This window comes from Doryrhamphus excisus, linkage group LG17 (genome assembly GCF_037039965.1).
Source record: "Doryrhamphus excisus strain RoL-2023G ecotype Guam linkage group LG17, RoL_Dexc_Guam_v1.1, whole genome shotgun sequence".
Taxonomy (NCBI): Eukaryota; Metazoa; Chordata; class Actinopteri; order Syngnathiformes; family Syngnathidae; genus Doryrhamphus; species Doryrhamphus excisus.
This window is the reverse complement of record NC_136373.1, coordinates 8,461,382-8,488,084: the sequence shown is the minus strand read 5'-3', so window position 1 is coordinate 8,488,084 and position 26,703 is coordinate 8,461,382. Positions and strand designations below refer to the sequence as shown.

At 42.5% G+C, this 26,703-nt stretch overlaps 1 protein-coding gene across 10 annotated transcripts in view; it reads left to right on the top strand.

Moving 5' to 3' along the window:
* The window catches only part of prdm16 (PR domain containing 16), a 199,079-nt gene that overhangs the window by 78,795 nt on the left and 93,581 nt on the right, over positions 1–26,703 (top strand). For all 10 annotated transcript variants that reach the window (XM_078798283.1, XM_078798281.1, XM_078798279.1 and 7 more), the window contains one exon: positions 17,057–17,496. In XM_078798283.1, coding sequence (XP_078654409.1) covers positions 17,057–17,496 — 440 coding nt within the window. The remainder of the gene's footprint in view (positions 1–17,056; positions 17,497–26,703) is intronic.

Below are 26,703 nucleotides of genomic sequence, written 5' to 3'. Positions count from 1 at the left end.
ATATGTTTTTATATTTTTTATCCCATATATCTAGTGTTTCCTCAGTGGGGGCTCTCTGCGTTGGGGGCTGTTCTCGGTTGGAGGCTGGGGTGTCTCCTCTCGTGGGGCTCACCGACTGGGGTGGCTGGGAGCTCGGTGGCGGTGCCCCACTGCAGCGCTGTGGGTCCCCTGCCTACCTGTTGTGTGGTGGGCCCCTGAGTTGCGGCATCATGGCAGCGCTTCCTGAACTGGTTCCTCTGTACTCAGGCAAACAAACTTCTTATGTGTGTGTGTCTGTGTATGTGCGAGTGTGTGTGTGTATATGTGTCTTGTTGTTGTCTTTCTTTTTAAACATGGTAATGGTAATGGTTTTATTTCATTTGAACATGCATCAGATTCCAATTGAGTGCATCACATAATCAGTTCACAGTTCCACATGTCCAAAAGAAGTAACTGTTACATTTGTTCACTTCCTGCTTTCCTTAATACAGTTTAAGGTTTATTTTATTTTATTTTATTTATTTATTATTATTATTTTTAATAATGCACCTCGTACCGAAGTAGGAGGTGATATGACCATCCAATGACATAATGGGTACCATGGTAACTGTCAATATAGTGATATATATAGCACATCATGACATGTAAAGTACTTTGTGCTACATTCTATGTATGAAAAGTGCTCTACAAATAAAGTTTGATTGATTGATTGATTGATTACTTACTGAGAAATTAGACACTGTTTCACCATCCTTATGTTGGATCTGTGCTATATTTATGGATAAATTAAGGAAAAGGATGAACATTTTATGGGCTCTTCCTCAGCCTTTGCATTATCTACCCACAAAACTAATTTTTATTGAACACAGTTATTGCATACCTGCATAGACATCCACCTGCTACATATTCATCATTTTTATTTTTTAACTGAGAAATTAAGGGGGAAGCTTTCACATTGTTGACCACAGTAGAAAAAGTAGGCTTTGATAATGACAAATTAGCAACAACATTGCATTGGATTCCCACATTATGAACAAAAACAATAAAAAACATTTCAGCAACTTCTCTTTTGCATAATCCTCTTCATTAAAACAAAGGGCATCTTAACATAATTCGCAGAGGTAATTAAGCCTCTATAAATTAGAGCAGAGACATAGTAGTCCATGTGTGGTCCGGTGGAGGCTGTCAGGTGTAAATTGTCTTTCAATAGATTAATACAATTAACTTCTCACCTCACCTCTGATCCTTCTTCAGTTTTCCACGTTCTATCAGCGTCTTTAAACATTGACCATAAGGATCAATGTTAAAGGATCAATGTAGAAAGAGCCCTCTACCTCTCTACCTCTCTACTTCACTCTCCCTCACACTTGACACATCCCTTGGGTCGAGCAGATTGGAAATGCTGCCTCCATTTCCCGTGGAGTGGAATGCTGAAGGGACTTGTATAGAGGTTCTTAATGAACAAGGCCGCTGTTGGTCTCAACACCAATTAACATTGCTTTTAATTATGCCTGTAATCAGAGCTGCCCCCTCTTCTGCTACCCTGAATCGGTAAAAGTGTCCTGCTGAGATGTTGAGACACACAAACATGTGCGAGCACACACGGCGCACAAAACATCAGCTTAATGAGAAGACAGAAGAAAGCATTGATTTGCTTTCTTGACCTTTAGACCTGTGAGACCAGCGAAGGAACATATTTGGGTCCAAAATAGCCCAAACACTTTTTTTGGAACCCTTATAGGAGTCCAAACTACAAGCCGCCGCTGTCCAAAAACATGAAGCAAGAGGAAGGGAATGTCTGCCGCGGTCGTATGCCAACTTCCCAAGCTGAGGGAAATTTGGCATTTTGTAAATGAGAAAAGAACAAAGAACATTTACCTTCAGACAATAGTTTCCTTTTGTTAAGACTGAATTTGCATAGAAGTTCAATGTTACTTAATACAAGTAAAGATGAGTTGTTATTTATTTTCCTACATTTCTAGTCAAATAATTACTACAATATGTTATACTGCAGTTTGTCTGCAGCTGTTTCAGAAGCAGCTGCCATGTACAACGCCTGAGTCTACTACAACAGCAATAGATGGAAAAACCTTTGAAATTGTAATTGCTGCTCCAGGAATCAGGTGGACCTTGTGGCTCAGACTTGGAAGAGGTCTGACATGAGCAAAACTCAAATTATCTCAGTTTTGGCAAAGACATTAGACACAAAGCTGCACAAAGCATATGAGTTTGATTTGGCATTATTATTACACAAGTATTATAACACCTGATCATGCGGCATGTTTATGTGCTGCTACACTACAATTATGGAGTATGTTTTCATGGGTTTATGTCATTTAAGGTCTCTCATCAAACTGTTGGAGAAGTTGGTGAGATCTCCTGTTCACACCAGAATTTTGCAACCTTTTAGAAGTACATTGTTGCTCAGGATGCAGGAAATACTCCAGTAAGAAACATGATGAGGATTTTTGCCCTCACATAGAAAGACTGAGGGCAAAGACTGAAAGCTGGAGTGTTTGCTTTGCAAAAGGCACAGAGGAAAGTTCACCAAGTGATCAGCCTTGTGAACGCTGGCATGGCAAAATTTCAGGAAACAGTCGTCTGTCTTTCAGGTCTAAAGGCCTCCTTTTTTCTGAGCCCCTTTGTCACTTTCTAACTCCCTTCCACTTCCTGTATCCCTGGATGCCTTCTTTGAATTTGTAGTTGCAATGCAGTGCCCAGTGTTTTGTCTTACTTTAGAGGCTTTTCTCAACTGACTTCTTCTTCCTTTGGGATGAAATTCATCGTTTTCGCCGTGAGCTATTATCGGTAGTTGTCTGTGCTCACGACTAGCGTGTTTGAATGAGACTTATCCAGTTTACTACAAACTGGGTTACTTTGTTAATCTTCATATTGTAATACATACAGTACCATCAAATTTAGTTTGTAATACATTATGTGATATTATATGATATTTACAAATGTGTAACATTGATTGCGATATTAACTTGGTTATATCAGCGACACAAAAAGCCAACCCAATTGAAATGGCCTGGTTATGCATCGGAGCCTAGCAGGGGTGGGGGTCAGGCATGCTGGGGGAGGGATGAGAGGCGGGAGGTGTTGCGGGCAAGGGTGCAAATCTGCACATAAATTGCAAAGAGATTAGGGGGAACTTTTGCAAGATATTAGCTGTTAAAAAATGACAAAAATGTCCCTAAGCCTCTTGTACAAGTGTTGGACCTGGTCAGACAAGGCTGGCTTTTGTTTCACAGACAAGAGGAAAGGAGCATGGACTGATTAGTTGTGCTGGTGTGTGTTTTCCTCAGAGAGTTCTGTATTAGGGTTATGTCGGCTGTGGCTGCGGGGGTCTCCTGTGTCGGTGTCCTGGTGGCTGCGGGCTGCTGGTGTGATTAAGTGTCATTCAAAACAAAGTAGAACGTTTTCAGCTTTATAAGTGTCATGTGTTGAATGCAATGAAAGCTGAGAACTTCTTCTGCCGTATGGGTCGGTCCGAGAGAGGTGGACAGGGCTGACAACATCTTAAAGCTGGAGAACAGATGATCAACAATGTCAGATTTTCACAGCAAAACAATTTTCCTTGACCGAATTCTTATTCAAACAAGCGCTGATTATGATGATTTGTTTATTGTGCGAGACAGCAAAGTGTTCTCATGCAAATGTCAGTGAGCGATGTCAAATAGCGCCGAGAGCTATTACACCCACAGTAAGCATTTAAACGAGAAGACAAGGACCTATCTTTTTTTAATCGACTAGAGTACTTTTCTTTTTAGTTGTACCTTAAAGTGCTCATGACTCTAAGAGCAATTTTTCAAAGAAAATATTCACTTCATAAAATGTTTTGTGGCGGCACAGCGTTCTAGTGGTTAGCACGCAGACCTCACAGCTAGGAGACCAGGGTTCAATTCCACCCTCGGCCATCTCTGTGTGGAGTTTGCATGTTCTCCCCGTGCATGCGTGGGTTTTCTCCGGGTACTCCGGTTTCCTCCCACATTCCAAAAACATGCTGGGTTAATTGGCGACTCCAAATTGTCCATAGGTATGAATGTGAGTGTGAATGGTTGTTTGTCTATACGTGCCCTGTGATTGGCTGGCGACCAGTCCGGGGTGAACCCCCCCTCACGCCCGAAGACAGCTGGGATAGGCTCCAGCAACCCCCGCGACCCTCGTGAGGAAAAGCGGTAGAAAATGAATGAATGAAAATGTTTTGTGATTAGTTATTTTGGACCGCCGCCATCTTGGCCGAGAACTCTTCCAGCATTCACACTCAGCAAAACCCCAGTGGACACACATCTTGACAACAATAACAAAACTGACCGAGAACGGACAGAAGCGTTTGTACAAATCAGGTGTACCTATTGATGTAATACACAATGCAGAATGAGTACATTTATTCACTGCAGTTGTACTGTCCAAGTGGAGCACTAGTGACCAAGCTAGAGTTGGACAATGTAGAACACAATAAGATGCTTCCGTCCTGCTTGCGTCTAAACACACCGTTTGTCCTCTCATGTCTGCCTCCATGTGACGGACAGAAAGTGAGAGTCCAGGCCATGTGAGTGTGTCATATGGAACAGATTTAGTCCGTCTTAATGACAGACACACACACACAAACACACACAAACTCCCTCTCACCACTTTGTACCCGGCCTCTGACATTTACTCCTCAAACCCCAACCACCCACATCATTCCATGTATCGTCATACCATATCAGAAGCTACACGAACCTCAACAATATATTACTTTTATTCACCAGTTATGAATAAGTAAACGGAATATTGGGGCCTGTATATGACTTTCTAAATGCAGTTTTTACCATTAATATGATAATATATAAAGATATTAATATACACCCATATAGTCACCTTTACTCGATTCAGGTTACCCTCTTAATGAATCACCTGTATTAACACTGTCATCATGCTCAGTTAGCCAGGCTTTATTTTAAGATGTGCAGCGAAGCCTGCTTTTTTACAAAGTAACCTGAACAGATCAGAGTTTGGTGCCTTGTTTGGTGCCAACTGTTGAGTTTTCACGGTTTGGTCAGAAAGTATTCATTTTACTGCACATTTTAAAGCTCCCAGCACCCTCCACCCTCCAAATATATGGACACTACTGTTGGGACTTGACCTCAACGTTGACCTTCACCCAGGCCCATCAAACTCCTCTCACTTCTCCTATCTGTGTTTCACCGACACCGGCATTCTTTCACGTTAGCGCGTCGTAGCGCCACAGATAGGCCTACCAGACACCCCGTGTGCTTCATGGGTATCTCTAGCACACACACACAGATACACACACACAGATACACACACATCCAGTTAATTGGTAACTAGACTTTATGGGTGGCCCGGATTTCACAGTTGGACCGCACCGTAGTGAGAAGTCAGCTTTTGGTGAGTTCTGATCGTGACGTGTGCAGCTTGTTTGAAGTTGGGCGCTTTGTGAGATTAGATGAGGACCCGTGTGGTTTTATCACGTGTGTGTTTGTGTTGTGTTTTTCCTCAAATTGCTCTTGGAGACGATATTGTGTTTTAAATTCGGGGTGACAACAAACGCTTGTCCATCTCGTGAAAACATTTCAACAGACACGGAAGTCGCAGTTTTACTTTGTTGTTTGGATCAAGCTTGGATCTTTTCTTTTTTTCTTGTTCGTCTTTCCGTTTCGTCGTTTATTGCACAATAATTCAACATGTTTGTTAGCGGGGGAGTTATTTTGTCCCTTTTGACTCGCCAATCAATATCAATAAAGCGGTCTAGTTATCTATTTTACCCCCCTCCAACAACCTGGAGATCAATACTCATCCGTCATGGCTTCACTCACTGAATGTTATCGCTTGTTCTCGGATTAGCTTGCCATCGCATCTTATCCCGGCATTTTCTGCTGTCCGGAGACGTGTAGGTTCGACGGAGAAGTCTATTTTGGCACAAAAGTGTTGAAAAAGAGAGCGCCTGGTTAAATAGCATGTTTTCTTATAAATAAAATCTGCAGACGCTTCATGTATATCTACATGGAAACACCTCTTGTTCCTTTTCCTTCTACAACCCCCACAATGATCTACCACAATGACCCCCACATGGTTAGCATGTTGGCCACACAGTCAGGAGATCTGCAAGACCTGTGTGGAGTTTGCATGTTCACTTTCTTCTTACTCAATGAATTGGTGTTAAATCGACTTGATTCTTTTCAACATTTGAACACATTTTCAATATTTTGGTTTCCCATGTAATAATTCATTGAGAAGTACACAGATGTACACATGAAAATGAAGTAAATCCAAATGCTGGTGTTTCCTTGTCATGCTGGTGTGCAGACTCATCCATATCCCCCACGCTGCCACAGCTCCCAAGCCGGGTCATCCTTCATGCCTTTCTCATCCTTTAAGTGCTGACCGCTCTCCTTCATCTGTCTGTCAGGCCGGGACTTGACCCCTCACCTCTCCAGGCCCGCCCATCTTGTTACCCTAACCCTCTGCTGATTGTGTCGCTTGCTCAGCTTTGGACACAAAGAAAATGTTTAGAATACCTGCTTTTATAGCAAAAGACAGCTTGATGGCCTTGTGATATGTGCATTGAGTGGACATTTGATTAGGTACACCCGCAAAATCTAGTGCTGTAGTACAAAACCCACCTTTACAAGGATAATATCGATTTGCAGTTATTCATGTAGCAATATGTTTATTATTGCAGTTCTCAAGTTATAGAACACACATTGGGTGTTCTAATGTTCTGTATAAGCTGCACGGTGACCAAGTGGTTAGCACGTTGGCCACACAGTCAGGAGATCTGGAAGACCTAGGTTTGATTCTCCACTTGGGCATCTCTGTGTGGAGTTTGCATGTTCTCTATTTGAATTTTTTGACACTGCTCCGTATGTACATAAAGAGAGAGGGAGCGAGATATTTTTATTTTTTTATTTAACCTCGTATCTGTGTCATGCTTTACTTGTCCTTGTACCTTACTTCGATTCCTACTTAAAGCCCAGACTGATGAGCCCAATTTGGACTGCTGGTACAGCAGGCCCAGTTTGATTAATGGCCCTGAAGGGAGAGGTAGCATCAGCTCCGTGTCCTTTTTTCGTCACACACACACCTAACAGCTTTTAATTGATGACACCGGCCTTACAATTTGCAAACCAAATGTGGACGACACAGAGCAAACAACTTACTTTTTTTTTTTTTTTCTTTATTTTTTCTTCCCTACTTTCTGCCTGTCTCACTTTCTTTTCTTTCCACCACCCTCACACACGCACACACACACACCTTTTCATTAGGCGACTGTCATCATGACATGAAGGCCAGGGCAGCCTTGCGACATGCTCACAAAGGAGTATAAATATTTGATTAGTCTTAATGGAAATCATCGTCGCTCTCTAATTGTGTCCACATGGTGGGCGATCAGCCTTGAGCTTCCCTCCATCTCCCCTTCTCGTCTTTTGTCCCACCTCAGCCTTTCTCCTGATCCTAGTTTGTTTGGGCTTTTATGATGGTATCTTCTTCTACCAACTTGTTTGTCCTTTCCTTCCTTCCTTTCTTACTTTGTTTTTATTTGTTGAATGGGTTTCTTTTATTTGGAAATGACACAAGAAAGTGAAAAGAAATTGTCCAAATGTATGTTACTGATATTAATGACATTTTTTTGCACCGGTTTTTGCACAATTCTTGAATAATCTAGAGCAAAAGTTTGCATGCCTCTCCACCATAGCACCTTGAGAAAGAATGTGCACATATATCACCATGCAATGCCGGTAGGAAAGCTGCATAAACCCCTCCACAATGCAACCCCACCCCGAGCTTTTACACACACCTCCATCACTTGGCATCACCTCGCCGACCTGAAGAAACATGCATGGGTGTCCAAGGTGTGGCACAGTGGTCATCTATGGAAATAAAATCAAATAAACAAAAAAATAGAGCAAAAAGGCGAAGTAAAACCAGAAAAAGCTAAAATGTTAAAACTAGTAACTCATAAAAACACAGATTTGTATAACTTTTCTTTAGTGTACATTTTTTAAGTAGAAATATCAAAGTTTATTCGGCGTCCCAAAACATTTAATAATATAGTTTCACGTTCTTTGGTCGTTTGTGAGACAACAAACACCCGCATTGTTTTGTAACTATAACATTCTCCAGTATTAGCATAAGCATTAGGCTTGTTGAGCCTTGGTGAGTTTGTTTATTGTTGTATTATGTGTTTTATTTTTATCGCACATTGCAAGCACAATATAAGAACAATGAGATAGGGTCTCCATGTGGAGTGTTCCATATGCGCTTCCCCATTCCTCATCCTGTTTTGTATTTGCTTGTTGTTATTTACAGAGTGTCTCCCTCCTGGAGAGTTCCATGACATTGTTTGGTGTCGCTTCTCTTTTCCCTTCTCTCTCACCCCTGCATTGGACGTTCCCATTTAGTCAAAGACAAAACAAGTTAATTAGATCGGAAGTGCAGGCCTATCAATGAGGAATCAGTATTCAAATCAAGACCTTGTCTGGACACAAACAGCAGGAAGCCAAACAAGAGCCTGAATAGGAGAACGGGAAGAGGAGGGAGAAAAAGACCGTGGCAGAGCCTACTAGGTAGGAATCCTCATGGAGTCAGTGTACATGCAGAAAGGTGCTATAAAGTACTTTCCTGTGGGTTGTTTTTGTTGCAACTTTCTGTTTTTAAAAGCTTGACTGGTACTACATTCCTTTATTCCTTTATGATTTTTTTTTTTGTTTGGATTTGCGCAGAAACCTTAGTACACCAAACAGTCAATGATTACAATCATTCCCATGACCACATACAACATATACTGAAGGTTTTTCCTGCTTTTAGGCAGGCAATTTAATTGGTCAAGACAACATTGCGGCTCAACTGTCATGGTTACAGTACCAACAGTAACTGGAGACAAAGTGCAGTCACTTGCTCCATCATCTTGTGTCATTATCCTCAAAAACACACACATACACAATATGAGTCCAATGGCAAAGGCTGCTGGGAACTGTAAACAAACAGGCCAGAAATACTCTATACACATTGTACACACTACAGTATATACTGCAGTATACACTACAGACACGACTTTGTCATCACTTGTTCCATCTTTGCTACTTAAAAGCATATTTAGAGGCGTGCAGCGCAGTCAAGGTAAGGTGAGGAGGCAAGGAGCAGGGGAGGAGGAGTACATGGCGGGCAGGGTATAAAGGTCCCATTATCTCGTGCAGAGGGCCACCTGAGCTAAAGACAGCCATTTGTTCCCAAATCGACCTGTCGACCCCCACCTAATTACCAGCCAATTATTTCCAAATGGGTCACGTTCACCACACAGCCTGAGCACTTACAGAGGAGAGAAACGAAATTGCCATTTTTTTTTCTCCTGTCCATCTAAGTTGCACTTCCAGCACCACCCTTTCTTTCACTTGGACTGTTAATGTACTTCAAATACTTCATGCAAACTACAGTATACCTTATTTGCACACACGTCCCCGTAGATTAAGTGGTTCTTTGGTTAATGAAGAGAATTAATTATAATGGGAAATACAGCGATGCTGTACGCTATGTACTGTACGCTATGTACTGTACGCTATGTACTGTACGCTATGTACTGTACGCTATGTACTGTACGCTATGTACTGTACGCTATGTACTGTACGCTATGTACTGTACGTGAAAGCAAGTATACAAGGGGGCAGTGTTGGCATTGAGGCCAACAGCACAGCAGGTGATGAAAGTGTATCGTGTGTGTGTGTGTGTGTGTGTGTCATGTTCCAGCTCCCATAGCCGCTCCATCCCTCTCTCTGTCTGGCACCACTCTGTCTCAGCAGTCCGATGTGTATCGATGGGTCCGGTCGGAGCCGCCCAAAGGAGAAGAAGGCCGTGCCCCGTTCCCAGAATTCTTTGTGGCAGGCCTCCATTGTTCGCCACCACTTGTATACAGTATTGTCAGGCTTATTGTGAGGCTTTGCTCTCTCTGGCCGTCCGAACGGCCAGAGAGAGCAAGAATGGCAGCGGAGGCAGAGTGGACGAGGAGGAGGGAGAAGTCAGCATTGTGTCCCTCACTCACTATTGTCCTACTTTCCCATCTGTTTCCCTTTCTTCCTTCCTGTTTCTGTGGGATAGCGGTAAGAGCTCGGCTGCAGCTCCTAATAGGGGAAGTCATGGTCGAAAAATAAGATGCATCCACCTGAGATATCATCTGGCTGAGTGGCGTAATAGTTTTGAACTCTGACACCTTGTTGCTGCCTGCGAGCTTTCATCAGGAACTAAGCAGGAACGTACCATTTAGCCATATTTCCTTGCTGTAATTGCTAAAACTATATTACATATTGCAGTGATGCTCGTTATCAGATTTTCTTGTGGCTTTTGTAAAAACAACTGGACACATTTCTGTTGTTTTAAATAGTAATATACATATTTTCAGAAAATTCTATATAGTGACATATCACCAGTGCTGTCAGGTGATATTGTATTGGAGCTATTGAAGTGTAGTTTGTAGCTAACAGCCGCTAACTTTATCCACAGGGGTCATTTAATCCTATTTTATCACATAAAATATACATATTCTCCATTTTTGTGTTATCGTCTTGTATTAGTCACTCTCTATGTGTGTGTGTGTGTGTGTGTGTGTGTGAGACTGAGCTATGGTTGCTTGCCAGACTCCTGGCTGAGTTTGAAGCTAAGTGGATTAATAAATCTCCCATGTCAATTGCATTCATAGTGACAGCCTGATGACACGGTACTGTATGATGGCCACGACCCACCTGACTGGCTTGGCTCGGGCCTCCCTGCAGGTGGTCCCCCTCTGGGAGGGGGAGGGGGAACATTTAGGGGGCTAAATGCTTATCCGTACAGTTTTAGATTAGACTTTTTGGTTTTGATTGGTTTGATAGTAGTTCTCATAGAAACATATTTGATAAGTAGCTATAGTAAATAAAATACATCAAATTAGTTTTATGGGCTAAAGTATGTACGAGAGTCGGTGTCCACCCTGGACTGGTGGCCAGCCAATCACAGGGCACATATAGACAAACAACCATTCACACTCACATTCATACCTATGGACAATTTGGAGTAGCCAATTATCCTAGCATGTTTTTGGAATGTGGGAGGAGAAAAACCCACACATGCACGGCGAGAACATGCAAACTCCACACAAAGATGGCCGAGGGTGGAATTGAACTCGGGTCTCCTAGCTGTGAGGCCTGTATGCTAACGTGAAGCCCATACTATGTATAAGGTAATACAGATAATTGCTTGTAATTTACCCATGAATCAGGAATGTTCCGATCAGGATTTTATGCTGCCGATACCAAGAGATCGGGGATCAGCATTTTAGAGCATTTTAGAGCAAGTATCGGCCGATTTTCCTACTAATATCGGCCGATACCGATCTGTGGCCGATGGATCGGAGTTGACCAGTTGACTTAATTATGTTGTCCTGAGTTTGTTTCTCCATTGTACTGCTATTCCAATGCATGACTCTCCGACCAACAAACTCTCACTCTCACTTCATCCGACTCAAACCCCTTCCTCCCCCTCCTCCTCCTCCTTTTCCTCCTCCCTTCTCTCAGTTTACATGCTGGCCTTGCGAGGCGATGCTAACACTTTTGTCAGGGTGATTAATAGCATGCTGGATGGCCGTTAATTCACTGGCTAATGACTGGAGGGAGAGCAGACGAGGAGAAGAGAAGAGCAGAGTGGAGCGAGACTGGGGAGTAATAGACTGATGTATGAGTGGAGGGCGCTTCCAGTGGCAGAGGTAGATCATCAAGCCCCCCCCACCCCCCCAACACCCCCTCTCCCAAGGACACAAGACAAGCACGTTTAGCGCGCCACAACCCAATAAAGGCAGTAGATTTTGGTCTTTACATTAGTGTCCTTTATTTTGCTGCAGACTGAAAACATTTGTGTTGCGTTTGATGTCAACATATCAGTAGGAAACCAGAGAGCAACATTTCAACCAAACCGAAAGCGGAAGTGACACTTTCAAAGTGATTTGACTGAATGGGAAATAGTGTATGTGGATTAAACACGGACCTTTGCAGACCTACGATAAACATACCAGTTTTGGTAAAGTCATCTCTCCTCACCAACCTTCATTAGCCCCAATTAATAAGAATGGATGAGTTTATTCTGTGTGCTGTCTTCTTGGTGCTTTTCCCTTAGGCTCCTCAGTGGCTTGCTAAATGGAACTGCAGCAGACGCGGTTAGAACAGTACACACACACACACACACACGCTGACTTAAGTGGAGAGAGCAATGAGATATGTGTAATTGGTTGGCAGTGTGCAGTCTGAGGTGTTCTCCATTGTTAGAAGTATATTGTGTCTACTGGAGGACATCTAGTATATATTCTATTGTCATAATAATAATAATAATAATATACAATTTTTATATAGTCGTCCTTGTAAATACACTTCCCACCTTTGACGTAACATGTTAAGCTGTCATCAAATGAAATGATGTTGTATAAATTCATTGATTTACACAGTCCTCATTCTTTCTTTCCCCTGACAGTACACGAGTTCATAAATCAGACTTTTTTCCACTTTAGAAAGCTGCAATGCACTCTGTTAAAGAGGACTGGAACCATGTGTTTGATTTATGAAAGCTTTTGCATGTTGGATAACATCCATCCGTGCTGGTGGTCATACAGTACTCACTTGTTCCCTTTCTTCTCTTTGGGAGGTTGTATACCACTGCAAACCACGGCAGTTATAAACATAATGTTAATATCGCTCTGACAGTCTCAATCAAAATTGAACATTATCTGTTTTCTTACATTTTGCATGAATATCTTATAGTGCAGGTCCCGAATGAAGTGCATGCTCCCCCTCCTTTGTTTCTGTTTGTCCTCCTTTCACTCTCCTCCTCCTACCTTCTCCTCATCTCCCCTCGGGCAATGTTTGCAACTCAATTTAGCAAATGTAACTCAGTATTGATTATTATTAATATTTATCATGCTTGTGAACATGTTTTCCTCCTGTGCTATTAATCTCCCCTGTTAATAAAAGTCTGCGCCAAGCCTCGGCCCTCGGGCCCCTGGGGACCGCAGGGCCACGGTCCACAGCAGGAAACTATGTGCTGTCTTCTATTTGCCTGGAGGCTTGATCAGACCCAAATGCGCACACACACACACACATACTACTAGCCTTGAGGCCTTTTCAGTACAAATAACACGTCAATACATCAGCTGTGTTGTTTCAGTGCATTACACAAACGTGCAAGCTGGCAGGTGAACACATACAAAGCTCCAATCTGCTCTTCCTTGACCAAATGAATTCAAGCTTTTTCTTTGAGAATATCATAGATATCACTTTTTGTTTCGTATAAATTACAATTACAATAGTAATGAACTGTATTTGTAACATCAATACAAAAACAGTAGATGGACTATAATCCTGTGAGAATAAAGATTGGTGACAAACAGTAGACAATTTATGAATAAAAAAAGCGCCAATAATTAATAGAAGTAGCAGTGGCTGAAGACTTTTGCACAGTAGAGTACATTTATATAAAGCAGGCATCTGTAGATCCTGCGTCTCCTCACTCATCTCGGCCATTTGCGTCCTCCATCTCTTTATGAGCTCACTTACTGTGAGGAAGCCTGCATTTGGGGCTCTGAATGTTGCTTGGAAATGTTCCCTGGTGCTTTTACAAGGGGAAACTGTGTGCTGTTTTCATTCGGAATGGCTTGCTGCTATTGTAGCCGGCTGTGCCCCATTGCACTCTCACTACTTCCATGTAAACACACAAAAAACACACACCTTACCTGTAACCAGCGCCCTACTTTCTGTTTTTTTTTTGTTCCATTTGTGCTTAATTTGAAATAAATGGCACCCCTCTCACTCACAAAAACACACATAAACTTAATTTGTTTGAGTATTACAGCTGTATTTCTGTCCAGGATCATTTATAGAGGTCAAGTCATTTGGTTTTTTGCCATTTTTGTCTCTTGTCCTGGGGATGGTACCTCCTCAGCTGGCCATGGCTCTCCTTGCTGATGAAGCTTTTCCATTGGGTACTACTCCGAGTGTGTGACCTGAACCACTGCTGGTTGCTCATTAGTTGCGTAGATTTTATCTGTTGCTGTTCCTTATCTCTGGATGCTGCAGACTTATACTCCACAGTCTCCACTTTGCTGCATTGGCCCTGTTGTATTGCTGCCCTCAGTCCCCCTTTGAGTAAAATGTATGTCCTTAATGACATAAAATCAAATGAATACAGGAGACTCTTCCATTGTTGTAATGTGGCTTTCTCCTATGGTTTGAAAAAATTAACCAAATTTGTGTTAGCTACATATTGTACCCGGCTATGCTTTAGTTGCCACACGCTGACTGTCACTTATTCCCCATTTTTCATATCCACCATCATCTACATTTTCCCCTTATATCATTGAGCCTTTTCCCATATTTGGAGGCAGTGAAAGGATTGTGCATAGTTTCGACTTTTCCCTGGATACTGTCTTTTCACCAGTGGCAGGCTTTTCCTTGTGAATTGAACCAGATCAGTTTACGGGCAGACAAAGATACAGTCTGTGTGTGTGTGTTGGACGTGTGCGCTGTTTTATTGTTATCTTAGCCACAACCATGCATTAGAAGCCATGTAGCTGGCTCTGGCTGCTAAACTGCTGTTTTAGGCCTGTGCTCCACAGAGTACTTTGTGCTTGTATTTGTGCCTGCAATTAGAATTGTTTGATTACAATTTAACAGAGATTCATTGTTATTTTTTTAATCGCTTCCAATGAGTGCATTCGGTCTCGTTTAGAGATTTCTGAACCGATTTCCAGCGAACAGTGAAATGTGCTGCTCAGCCTGGGTTCATGGTGTAGCTTATTGTGCAGGCCACATGTGTTTGTGGACTTCCATTCAGACAGCAGAAAATAACTTCAGATTGTTATCTCTGTGCGTTTAAGTCTAGAAAGCTCTGATTAAACACAACCCCACAACAATTTGCCCGTTGTTGAAACCTATGATCAAACCACTGATTTTCAGCCCCGTGTCAAGTTAATTTGCCATGGCAACGCTACAACATTAGCAGAATTCTCCGTACCTTTGCAAATACAGTGGAACCTTGTAAGATCCAAAGCTAAATACAATCTCTTTTTTGATGGTCATTGTTCAGAATTTTAAAGCATATTTTGCATGGTAAATAATGTGTAATGAATGGATTGTTTTGCAGCCATTATATGATACACAACACAATGGGGTCTCTCATTTGAGAGTCAAGTCAGAGCTCCAGATGTGTTTGTGCGGTGGTCTGATCTGTGCTTGTACCTGCCCTAAAATCTTTGTTGATGTATGCATCGCTACAAAGCAAAGGGCTTATGGCTTTATGCCGTGTATTTAGAATTTATCAACAACATGGGATGCCTCCATGTGGCCTGTGCTCAGCTCTGCGGCAAAGCGGCGTCGTTTTCCACTGGAATAACAGCCACTGAACAAGCAACCCATTGTGACCACAGCCAACACGGGGACCCCCAAGGTGTGAATTAATGATTGACCCCTGATGTAATCAGGCTAAATACCTGCCTGTGAAAGGGAAGGAGATGGCGAGAGGAGCAGAGAGAGAAAGAACAACATCGGGAGCCGGGAGACCAAGGCACTATCTGGCGAGACTGTTTTTTTAGAGGGCCTCTGGGAGGCAAAGCTGACATCTCTTTTTGGATGGTCTGAGACTCAGAGCTAACATTCACATGTTTAAAAGCAGCTCAGTCTGCAGTTTTTAGACTCTGGGTCTCCTCCTCTTTCTCCGCTCTTTTTTTTGTAATGCTGATTTTGACTCTCTGGAGTTGCTGTTATAAGTCCCACTGAGTATACACGTAGATGTAATAGTGAGAAGATACATATAATATATATGATAAACGGAGCAATGTCACAATCTGCATTGTTGCCTGTGAGGCAGTTTTTGTTTCACTTGTTAAGCCTTAGTTCCTGGTTTCGTGCTCTTATTTTGTTATATTTCCTGTGTTGATCTGTTCAGTTTTCTGTTGCTTTTACTTACCCTCTTCTGCTCACCTGGCAGTAATTGTTGATTGTTGTATTTAGATCAGCTGGGTGCTGAAAATAGGCATACTAAAGCACATTTTACTTTTAAATTAAGGATCTTTGAGGACAAAAACACAGGCTACTGTTGCGGCAAAGCTAAAATGCCACAACGTATTCACTATTTAGTCTTATTATGTCAACTGCATTAAGTAATACGAGTATAAAGGTGACTAGTTCATGCGTGGAGGACTCTAATCATGGTAAAAACATATTTAAAAGGTGGGAAAGCGGTTTTCAGTGCTGTAAAATATTCAGTTTACACTCATCACGGTTGGCTCTGGAGCTAATATTATTATATTATATTGCGATGACTGTATTGACAAATGTGCAAATTCGATGTAAGACTACTATTCAATTTCAATTTTGCTTTCTAAAGCTGTGAAAAATTCAAAGCTGTGCAGGGTAATATTTTTTTCTTTTCATGCATTAAGAACATTGTACATTCTGCAAAGTAATTTTTATGTGCACAGGGGCTCTTCAAGCCAAATAGTTTATTTAATTTTCAAATGCTTTTGCTGCTTGTCAAAATTGCTCTAAGTGGGTCGACTGCCAGAAAAAGGCGGGATAGCGAAGCATGGAAAAGAAAGTGTTTAACAGCCCCAAAAGACTTTTGATTGTACAGTTGGAGCCGTGCACCAGCACCCAGCCTCCTATGAAACAGTGATCATTTAAAAATGTCTTATTTTCCAGTCTAGAAAAATGGCAGAATGACGCAAAATCGGTCATAAAAAACTTTATGTGATTGGTTTCCTGGAGATGCATGGAGCGGCTGCACGGCTTTCTTTTCCAAGCGTTGAGCAGCGTCCTTCCTGTGCTTTCCTAGTTTCATGTTTCTCATTAAAAACTTACATGTCAGTTAATTTAGCAACGTTCACAGGCCACATCTGTCGGTGGATATATATAGGAGGCCAAATGTTTTCAAAGAACAAAAAGGGATGATGTGTCCTGCAAATGAGCTCCTATATTTGCAGTGAAGTGTTTGATTGGCTCATTCAGTGCATTAAAAACAAACTACAACCTCTGCATTTCACCTTTGTATGTATTCTCAGATGACAGTGAGCCGGTGGACAGCATGTACGACACAGAGGCCGACCTCCCGGGCTTGGCGGCTGGCGGCATTTGCACTGACAGTCCAGAAGATGACGCAGAAGACGGCATCCTCAACATGTCCCCTCTGCCCTCACCGACTCCCTCCCACCCGAATAACCACAACCACCTGCTGCACCCCCACATCTACAGCAGCAGCCACCATCACCTCCACAACAACAACAGCAGTAGCAATGACCAGGACTTCACCACACCCAAGGAAGGCTCGCCCTATGAAGCACCCGTCTACATTCCAGACGACATTCCGATTCCCAGCGATCTGGAACTGCGGGAGTCTTCTGTTCCGGGTGCGGGCTTGGGCGTTTGGGCCAAGGCCCGAATCGGCGCTGGCAAGAGGTTTGGTCTGCACACCACGGGCAAAGGCAGCTCCTTTGGATGGGAGGTAGGAAAAAGCTTAGCTTCTTTAGCTTCTATTCTTTAGCTTCTCCATCTTTCGAATAACTGTCCCTCACCTTTGACCTCATCTGTGTTATGGTCCTCATACAGTAAGTGCATCTGATATTGAATGAAGGATGTTGCCTCGCCACACAAAAGAGGGCAGTGTATTCCACTGAAGAGGCAGAGTGATGAATGAGACGCTTTGTATTCACACATTCACATTTCCAGCAATCACTGTTCATTCACAGGCATCTATCTCATCATCAGAGCCGAGCCAGCTCTATTTGCATCCCTGTCTCGTGATTGGACCTCATCTTTGCAACTGTGCGCACACACACATGCTAAACACACTCGTCTCCATATTTAGCTGCACAGCATTGTCAGATGGAAAAATCTCACTGATTAGCAGAGGTATCAGCTTTTCTAGGCGTCGGCCTGTGTAGGCGCGCTCATTTGGTCACGCCACCTGATATGGAAATGGAAGAAGCGTGACCGAACGTGATGGCGGCATATTGTGCTATTAATTTTCATTTTGACATGACATTAGTAGATATTGAAGTTGCCTCAGTAAGCTTGTTAAAAAAAAAAAGTCGGATAGACTCTGTCCGCCCTTTTCTCCCTCATATGGCCAATCAGACAATACATTTTTTGACCCTGTTTCTCATTTTGCTGATTTTATGTAGGATTCCTGACATGATCGTTACACTGTAGCTAAGTATTGGCACTGCTAAAGAAAGCACAGACCTCCACCCATGCGTATCAATCTACAGTATTTGTCTGTCTCTGTGTGTGGGGCCTACAAGGAAACTTGGGTTAGCATCCTTAACCAGCCCAGAAGGTCAGATGAATCCCACAACAAACTATAATGGAACACCGGATGCAAATCCAGTTCATCTGTTCATCTGTTGACAAATATTAACACAAAACACTTTCTTTATTCATTCATTCATTTTCTACCGCTTTTTCCTCACGAGGGTTGCGGAGGGTGCTGGAGCCTATCCTAGCTGTCTTCGGGAGAGAGACGGGGTACACCCTGGACTGGTCGCCAGCCAATCACAGGGCACATATAGACAAACAACCATTCACACTCACATTCATACCTATGGACAATTTGGAGTCGCCAATTAGCCTAGCATGTTTTTGGAATGTGGGAGGAAACCGGAGTACCCAGAGATAACCCACGCATGCACGGGGAGAACATGCAAACTCCACACAGAGATGGCCGAGGGTGGAATTGAACCCTGGTCTCCTAGCTGTGAGGTCTGCGCGCTAACCACTCGACCGCCGTGCCGCCCACACTTTCTTTAAGGATGAATAATTTCGCATTGATACTAGCTAACTAACACAACCTTGCTAATCGCTAGTCTCAGCGTTCTTCACAGACGGAAGAGTGGATACGTAGATCTCGATTTTGCAACAAGATTCTCGTTTGCCGTCAGCATTTTTAACCTGAGGACTGGAGCAGACGTCTTGTGCTGGAAGACACGGCCATCCCAAGGAGAGCAGAGATGGTGGTGTTGTGTGAGTCAGTTTACTTGCATGTAACAAACATGTAATAAGTAATGTCACAAAAAAGCCAATGAAAAGTAAAAACGTTTATTCCATTATCAGGACCAGGACTGTGTCGGTGATTGAAGCACAGCGGTGCATACACGCTGAGCGGCCGTGTGCTTGGCTGCAAACTTTCCTTGCTTAATATTCATATTATGCTTTGCCATTCCAGGTGCAAAGGGCACCACTGCAAAAATGACGCTAACTATTTTTATTTTTTTCTCCCTGACCACTTTACTGTTGAATATTCATTGGCCAACTGAAAGAGCAACTATTTCTAACATAATACACCCACATGAGAAATCACCTCGCATGCAACGTTCATAAAGATATTTCACATTATGTTTGGTGTTATTAATTGATAATCATTTTCAAAGTAATCACTTTTAGATGAGGGTGCTTCCCCGAGGTCCCTTCTGTTTCCATTCAAGGTAAAACATGTGGTGTTCTCTCCCCAACCGCATATGAGGGATTGATCTGTCTCGCCTCCTCGGTGTTCGTTGGATGGCTGTGGTTCCAGCTCTATTATTGCTTCACATATCCTGTCTGCTTTGGGGCTGGATGCCTTCAGGGGCTATCCTCCTCCCAGACTCTTATCACAGATAGTCATAACAGTCAGCCTGTTGATAATCATCGACAGACTCCCAGAGGAGACCCGTGAACCCCCTTTCACCATCTACTCATCTACTGCCTTTGCTCTTAGACAAATAGACAACCTATGTGAAGTAAGACAAGACAATTCTCACTTTGGAAATATGGGCAAGAGAAATAATGCATAACCATCATCAGGGCTGATCATATACAATCCAAATTATTGTATCACCTATTGATTCAATGATTGTATCACCAATTGGTAATGTTGATGCCAATGCAGACAGCAGTCATGCATTGAATGATTCAGTATAGTACTTACCTAAAACACTTCATCTGCCCAAATGACTCCAAATTGTCCATAGGGATGAATGTGATTGGTTGTTTGTGTATGTGTGCCCTGGCCACCAGTCTAGGGTGAACTGTGCCTCACAAAGTCTGCTGGAATAGGCTCCAGCATACAGTGACTCTAATGGAAATAATTTGCGCTGATTTGTCATAATTTAACAGACTTAATTAGCTTTTTTCATTGCGATATTATGTTCATATTTACGATCATTTTCACCGACTTGAACAAGGCATGCATCAAGTCATTTGAAATGTTATGAATATCAGCTCATCACCTTGACCTTCTGAATTTATTAGCACAAATATAATCATCAAATGCATGGCAAATTATGTAATGATATCGCAGCTATAACTGCAATGTGGCCCTCAATGAAAATGAGATTGACAGGTTGTCTCGATGGGAGAGGAGTGGTGGAAAGAAACGTTGGTACCGAGGACGCTTGCTGAGAGGACGCTCGCTATTGTCTGTCCTCGTGCATCAGGGGTCTAAAAGAGGTGTTAATTCAGACTCATTTCAGCGAGACGGACAGCTCAATCTAAGAGCTACTTTGCTGCAGGCCATGTAGCCATTCTCTTCTGTCTCACGCTCCCTCTTTGGGCCGGCACCGAGTCATCCATTTAAAAACCATTATGCTTCCCCTTTAGCACAACATGATAGAACACCCGGGCCCCAAGTGTACAGTATGTGTGTGTGACTGTGTATGTATGGGTTGCTAAACCCTCAGGATAGAAAGACCTGAGCGGGCAGAGTGAGACAAAGCCCTCCAAAAGGTCCAGTGTGCAGATCTTCTGTGAGAGCGACTGCTGCTATTATCTGGCTACTAGATGGCTTGACTTCCCCTATTGATGCAGACATGTCATGATACAATGGCTGCAGCTATTCACTCAATAATCCAAGTCTCCTTGGCAGGAAAAGGCAACACACAGGGTATGTTTGGCAAAAATGTAAAAAAGTGATAATGTCCTTATTTCTAACCTTGAGAAGAGCAATGGAGGTACCATAGCCCACCATACCCCACCATACCCATCATACTTATACTCTGGCAGTCAAACAGGATAGGATTACTATGGACTAAATGCTAAAGTGTAAAAATAAGTCTGGAGTTTGGACATTTCTACTGAGGAAGCAGGACGGCATTCCACAGTGTTGGAGCCCCAATAGAAAAGGCCCCAGACCCTGCATACTGCTTTCTGGTTCTCGGGATTGTCCGATAGACCGGCGTGTTTTGAGCAAAGGTATCTTTAATAAACCAGTAATCACTTTATTCACTCGAAAATGTTAAACGAACATGCTAAACACAAAAAGTTAAAATATCAATAATTGTTGAGACTTGGCGAGGGGGGTAAATAATAAATACTACAATGGCTCAAACATTCGATACAGCGCCTGTATTGGCTCTCATTAGTTAAAGTAGATGTTTCTAATGAAGTGACCAGTCACATTCAGTCTAGTATTCACACACAAAATGTCCCTTATAGCATCCATGGCCTCCTCCCAGGCATATTTGTCTTTACAGACCTCAGAATGACTTTGTTGCCGGGCAAACTTCTTTCTCCCGGTCCGGCATTCTTCTTCTGTTGACCTTTTGTGGGGTGATTTTCCATATCAGTGCCGTTCGTCCTGTGATGTGTGGAAAGAGGGAGAAAAAAAGATCCGAGCTCTTCTGTTTACCCGACTATTGACATAGCGATAGGCCAAGATGTCTGGCGGGCCTTCTCATGTAGCCAAGTCGCTACGTGACATATGTCCATCAGGCAATGGCATCAATGCGTTTGCCTCACCCAGCCTCTGATCATAAATCTTTTCTCCTGGCAGCTCACTTCTCTCACCTCTTCCTCACCTCTTGCTCTTTGTTTTTGTTTGCCGCCTCAACGCTGAGCCTAGCTAATGTTCATGTGTGTGAACGTTAGGCGAAGAAGTCCTGGCACACCCTGACACTTATCTGTCCTGACCCACCTCTCGCCTCTGCCACTGTTTGCTTGGCTTTTGTGTTTAGCCCGAGGAGGCTTGATGACCAAGTTCTTACGCTTCAAGATATCCCTGCAGGGCGGTTTGCAACGTGTCTCATTTGTTTGTTCTGTGCAGGAACGTGTTCTTTATCTTGATTATTTGGCACTCGGTGACTTGAGACCAAGCTGAGCAAGCACTCCTAGGACTGGCTGTGGAGGTACACTGCAGGGGACAAATTGGGACATTCAGTAGTGATAATGGAAGAAAATATGGCGTGAATCTGTGGCAATATTTGTCTCTTCATCCAGCCTGACATTCTCTGCTCTAGCTTATCTCATGAGTCTATTTCTTCTGCTCCAAGCTCATCCAAGCATGTCTTTTGAACAGTTTTTTTGCACTGCCGGAGCGCAGTAGAGCCTGGAAGTGTAAAGGAACTTCCCCAAATGTTTCCCACATTTGTCCAATTGTCCACAATTCAGGGATGACTAAAGCTGTACACATACTGTTGAATTTTACGTTTTACATCATCTGGCTCTCACAGTTCAACCAACTCTATCTGCTACTTGACAGCTTACGCCTGCTGTTGCCCGTAGGTCCACTAGGAGTCAGTAGTGGGTGTTTCAAACTGTCAAAATCAACCATGAAGAAGATGTTCTGCAAACTGTGGAAGAGTTGGTCATAACTTTTGACCAAGTTATGATGCAGAGCCCAGGCATCAACAAATGACCACTAGGGGGCCCCCAAGAGTAATTAACTTAAAAAAGGAAAGTAATTAATTATTTTTTCGTTTGAGGGCCCTAAAATCTAATTTTGCTGCGGGCCCAATTGAGCAGAATGATTTGATCGATTCATTAGTCAATGTGTCTCCATGTAGTATGTTCACACTGAGTGGCTAGGATGTTTTGTTCATCAAATCTTTCCGTGCTCAGTCCTAACGTTAGCTCTAGTTGACTTAGCCCTCTTACTGTGCTCACCATTTTGAACCCAGAATGAAGCTCTTCACATAAATGGGGTCATTATCATGTCTTTTAGTAATCAAATCAGAGCCGTATTCTGATGAACATGGCTTTTAGATGAGAGCACTTCTTCTTTAACGTCACTTAAAGGGAAAAAAAAACAGGCCACTTTGTTCTTTTCTATTTTGGTTAGAGGTAGCAGTGGATATTTGTATATTATAAGGTTATAAATTAAGATGTCTTTATGCTTCCTAAAGAAAACATTATCAGCGAACCATAAGGACATAAAGATCTAATAAATATACATTCGGGGTGTGACAAAATGTAAAAACGTGTCAACTTAAATACCATCTATCTGCATATTCTTCAAGGCGGGTTGCACGCGTATAATGCCAAAATGAATTAAGAGAGGATATCTAAGATATCAAACAGTGTAAGGTTTCAATGACTATTATTCACCTTTGAAACAAACCCCAAATTTACACAAAAACACCAGAAGGAGAATAAGCCCAAAAGTCGCCTCAGCCTGTGTGCTGTAATATCTTCCACTCGCATTCATTTTATGTAGGTTTTAAACATGCCATTAGCCAATTTAATCCAATTTTCTCAGCTTTCGGAGCACTCTAGTGGAGCAGATTCCATCTAATATTAAACATATGGTCACTGTTGCCCCTTGAATCACCGCGGCAGCATTAGTCTTTTTTTTTTTTTTTACTCTTGTGTGCCACAGTGAGAATGTTTGTCAATTATTCTCAATGAACATGGTAGTTGATAATGAGGAAGCGGGGGCAGCAAATTAATTGTCAGGTTTGATTAAAAGCCTGATGCCTTATCATTTGTTCATTACCAGCATCTGTTAATTAGTTTATAAATGAATCTGCGGGGCTTCCAAGGAAATACGCAGCGCAAAGTCATCCATCTTTGACGAGAGTAGAACTTGACAAATATTGTCCCTGGGATTTGGGCTTTTATTACCTGGTTATTGATTTCAGAAACCAACCACTCCAGCCAACCATCTAGTTTGCATGAGTAGCCCCCCTCCCGCACACAGTTGGCTTCTCGCATGTCTTCCACAATGCTGTCCTTTATTGCACCAGGTTCCTCTTTGCACTTTTACTTTGACATCCATTTAAAACGGGCACATCTTGCCCATCGCTCCCTTGTGGCAAAGCCCAGGTAGCTGTTGTCCCACGCCTCCACCCCCGCGCTCTCAATCTTAAGTAGCTAGATGGACCACCATCGTTCATCACCGCCTTGATGAATAGTCCCATCAGTTGTAGGGCCTCGGGGCAGGAGCAGACAATGACACCAGTCTTTAGCAGACGATGAGATGACCACATTTATCAAACGCTGTTTATGTTGGTGATTACATTTATTTATTCAACTGATTCCTTTCCTCCCTCATAAATGGTTTATTTTACTTTATTTATTTTTACATTAGGATCGAGAGGTCGCTCACCCCAGACTACAACCAATTGATCCAACACAAAAGGGATTTTAACCTTGTCAAAACCGAACAATCCAAAATAAAAGCATGTTCTAGCTAATGCTATATTTGCCTGCGACCAGGCTGTAGCTCTCTAAAGCAATGGAACTCTTTCTTCCCATTCCCGATTACTTCTCCGCAGTTCATTTTGCAGCTTAACATTTCTGTGACTTGAAACGAGGTGGTGAACTAGTAATCGGGGTCCCATGGCTGTTGTGATTAGCATTCTCCTTAATCGGATACACGAGAGCCCAATGCAGTACTGTGTTTACAATTCTCTCCTTATAGATTTTTTATCAATATGTCACATCAACTTGAACATCTGACTTTAATATATATATTATGAAGTTTTTAGTTCAGGTACTGTAGCAGGAAGTCTTGAGTGCACACATGACGACATGAAAAAGAGAAGTATCTTCCTGTTATTTACAAGGTTTCTGTATTTGAAATGGTCTAAACATGTTTACATGCACACTGTATTGAAACATTTCACAAATGCAAGAATGTTGAGATTAACAGTTCTATTATAAAAGCTGTTGTTTGTTTCATTGTGACACGATGCCATTTTTAGCGTATTTTCAGCACCACAGTGGAAATGCATATCTTTTGTGCAGAAAGGCCCGCTCTGTTCACCTCTGTCTATTAATCATTTTAGACATTCAGCCACACTGCACATAATCCTAAATCTGTCAGATTTCCTCCACTAAATCCAGCTCTCACTGGAAGTTTGCTGTAATAGCTTAATTTGGTTTGTGTCAGGATTCCAATTTAACAGATTAAACAAATGGATGATGTTGCCTTTGCACGATTGTGCATTGTTATCACCGCGTCACTTGATCACTGGCCTTTGGAAGGAATCTGGTTGGTCCCATTCGAGTTGAATGTGAAAGCCATGTTGATCATGTTTACAATATTCCTACATGGAGCACAGACCTCCTTCAAGGAGAAAGATTCCGAATTTAGTCCAGTACTTTCCGAGATACTTGCCTTCCGCTTGTGCATATGGGATGAACTAGGGGTGGATGGTAATTATTGGCCCGTGAATGTGTACATTTGCCACATCATTAATGACACCAGTTATACTGATGTGCTGATGGGGTTTTTATTTCATCACGTCTGGACTACTGTAATGCACTTTACTCTGGAATTAGCCAAAAGTCTCTCTCCCACTTACAGTTAGTCCAGAACTCTGCGGCACGACTTTTAACAGGAAACAAAAAGGGGGAACGCATCAATCCAATTCTGGCCTCCCTGCATTGGTTGCCAGGTCGCTTTAGGATTGATTTTAAGATTTTATTGTTTGTTTTTAAGGCGTTGAATGGGCTGGCCCCCAAATACATCTCGGACCTCATTCAAATTTACTCTCCAGCGCGGTCACTGAGGTCCGAGGGCCAGCTCCAACTTGTGGTGCCCAAGACGAGACTTAAGACCAGGGGAGACCGAGCCTTTTCTGTGGTTGGCCTCAAGTTATGGAACTCTCTCCCTTCCCAAGTAAAAAAGGCCCCCAACATCGAAAGCTTTAAGTCTCGTCTTAAAAGCCACTTTTATTCTCTGGCTTTTAACTCGGAGTGAGTTGTATGGTCCTGTGTCTTTTAGTTCTTTCTTTTTATTTTAATTGGTTTTATTTTTTATACTTTTATTGCTTTGATTCTTGTTTTTAATATTTTAATATCTATTTCACTATTTTGTTTCTTATTTGATCTTTTAGTTTTGGATTAAATTCAATTTGTACCTTTTATTTTTCCTTTTTATTTTACTAGTCTGTGCAGCACTTTGGAAACTCTGTTTATAAAATGTCCTATATAAATAAAGTGGATTGGATTGGATTGGGTTTTATGCTGCAGATTTCCTACCGATCATCTGGGACGAGAATCGGCTCATACCGATCATATTTATTTATGAGTGCCAAGCCACCCCATAAAATAGGTAATTCCTCTGGATGAGCAAGTCCACCACTATCAGGATCTTTATCACCCACTATTCACCCATTGGGCTGGACTGGTTTTAGCTCTTGTATAGTGAAACCTAACCTGCAGGTTCCAGTACGTAAGTTACCGCAGTGATGCTAAAAGGTGAACCACCTTCGTAGCGTAGCATATCCAGGGAGAAATCCTGCTTTGTAGTAAAAGCCACAGGAAGACCCCCAGGCTTTCCAAGGCCAACTGCGAGATATTATCCTTCTAGCGTGTCCTTGGTCTACCTCCCCTGGGCTGAGCATGTCCAGAACATCACCAGGGACGTGTCTATTAGGAGGCATCCTGATTCGATCACCGAGCTATCTCAAGTGGCTCGAAGGAGCTCTTCCCAAAAGACTGAATTTATGGTAAA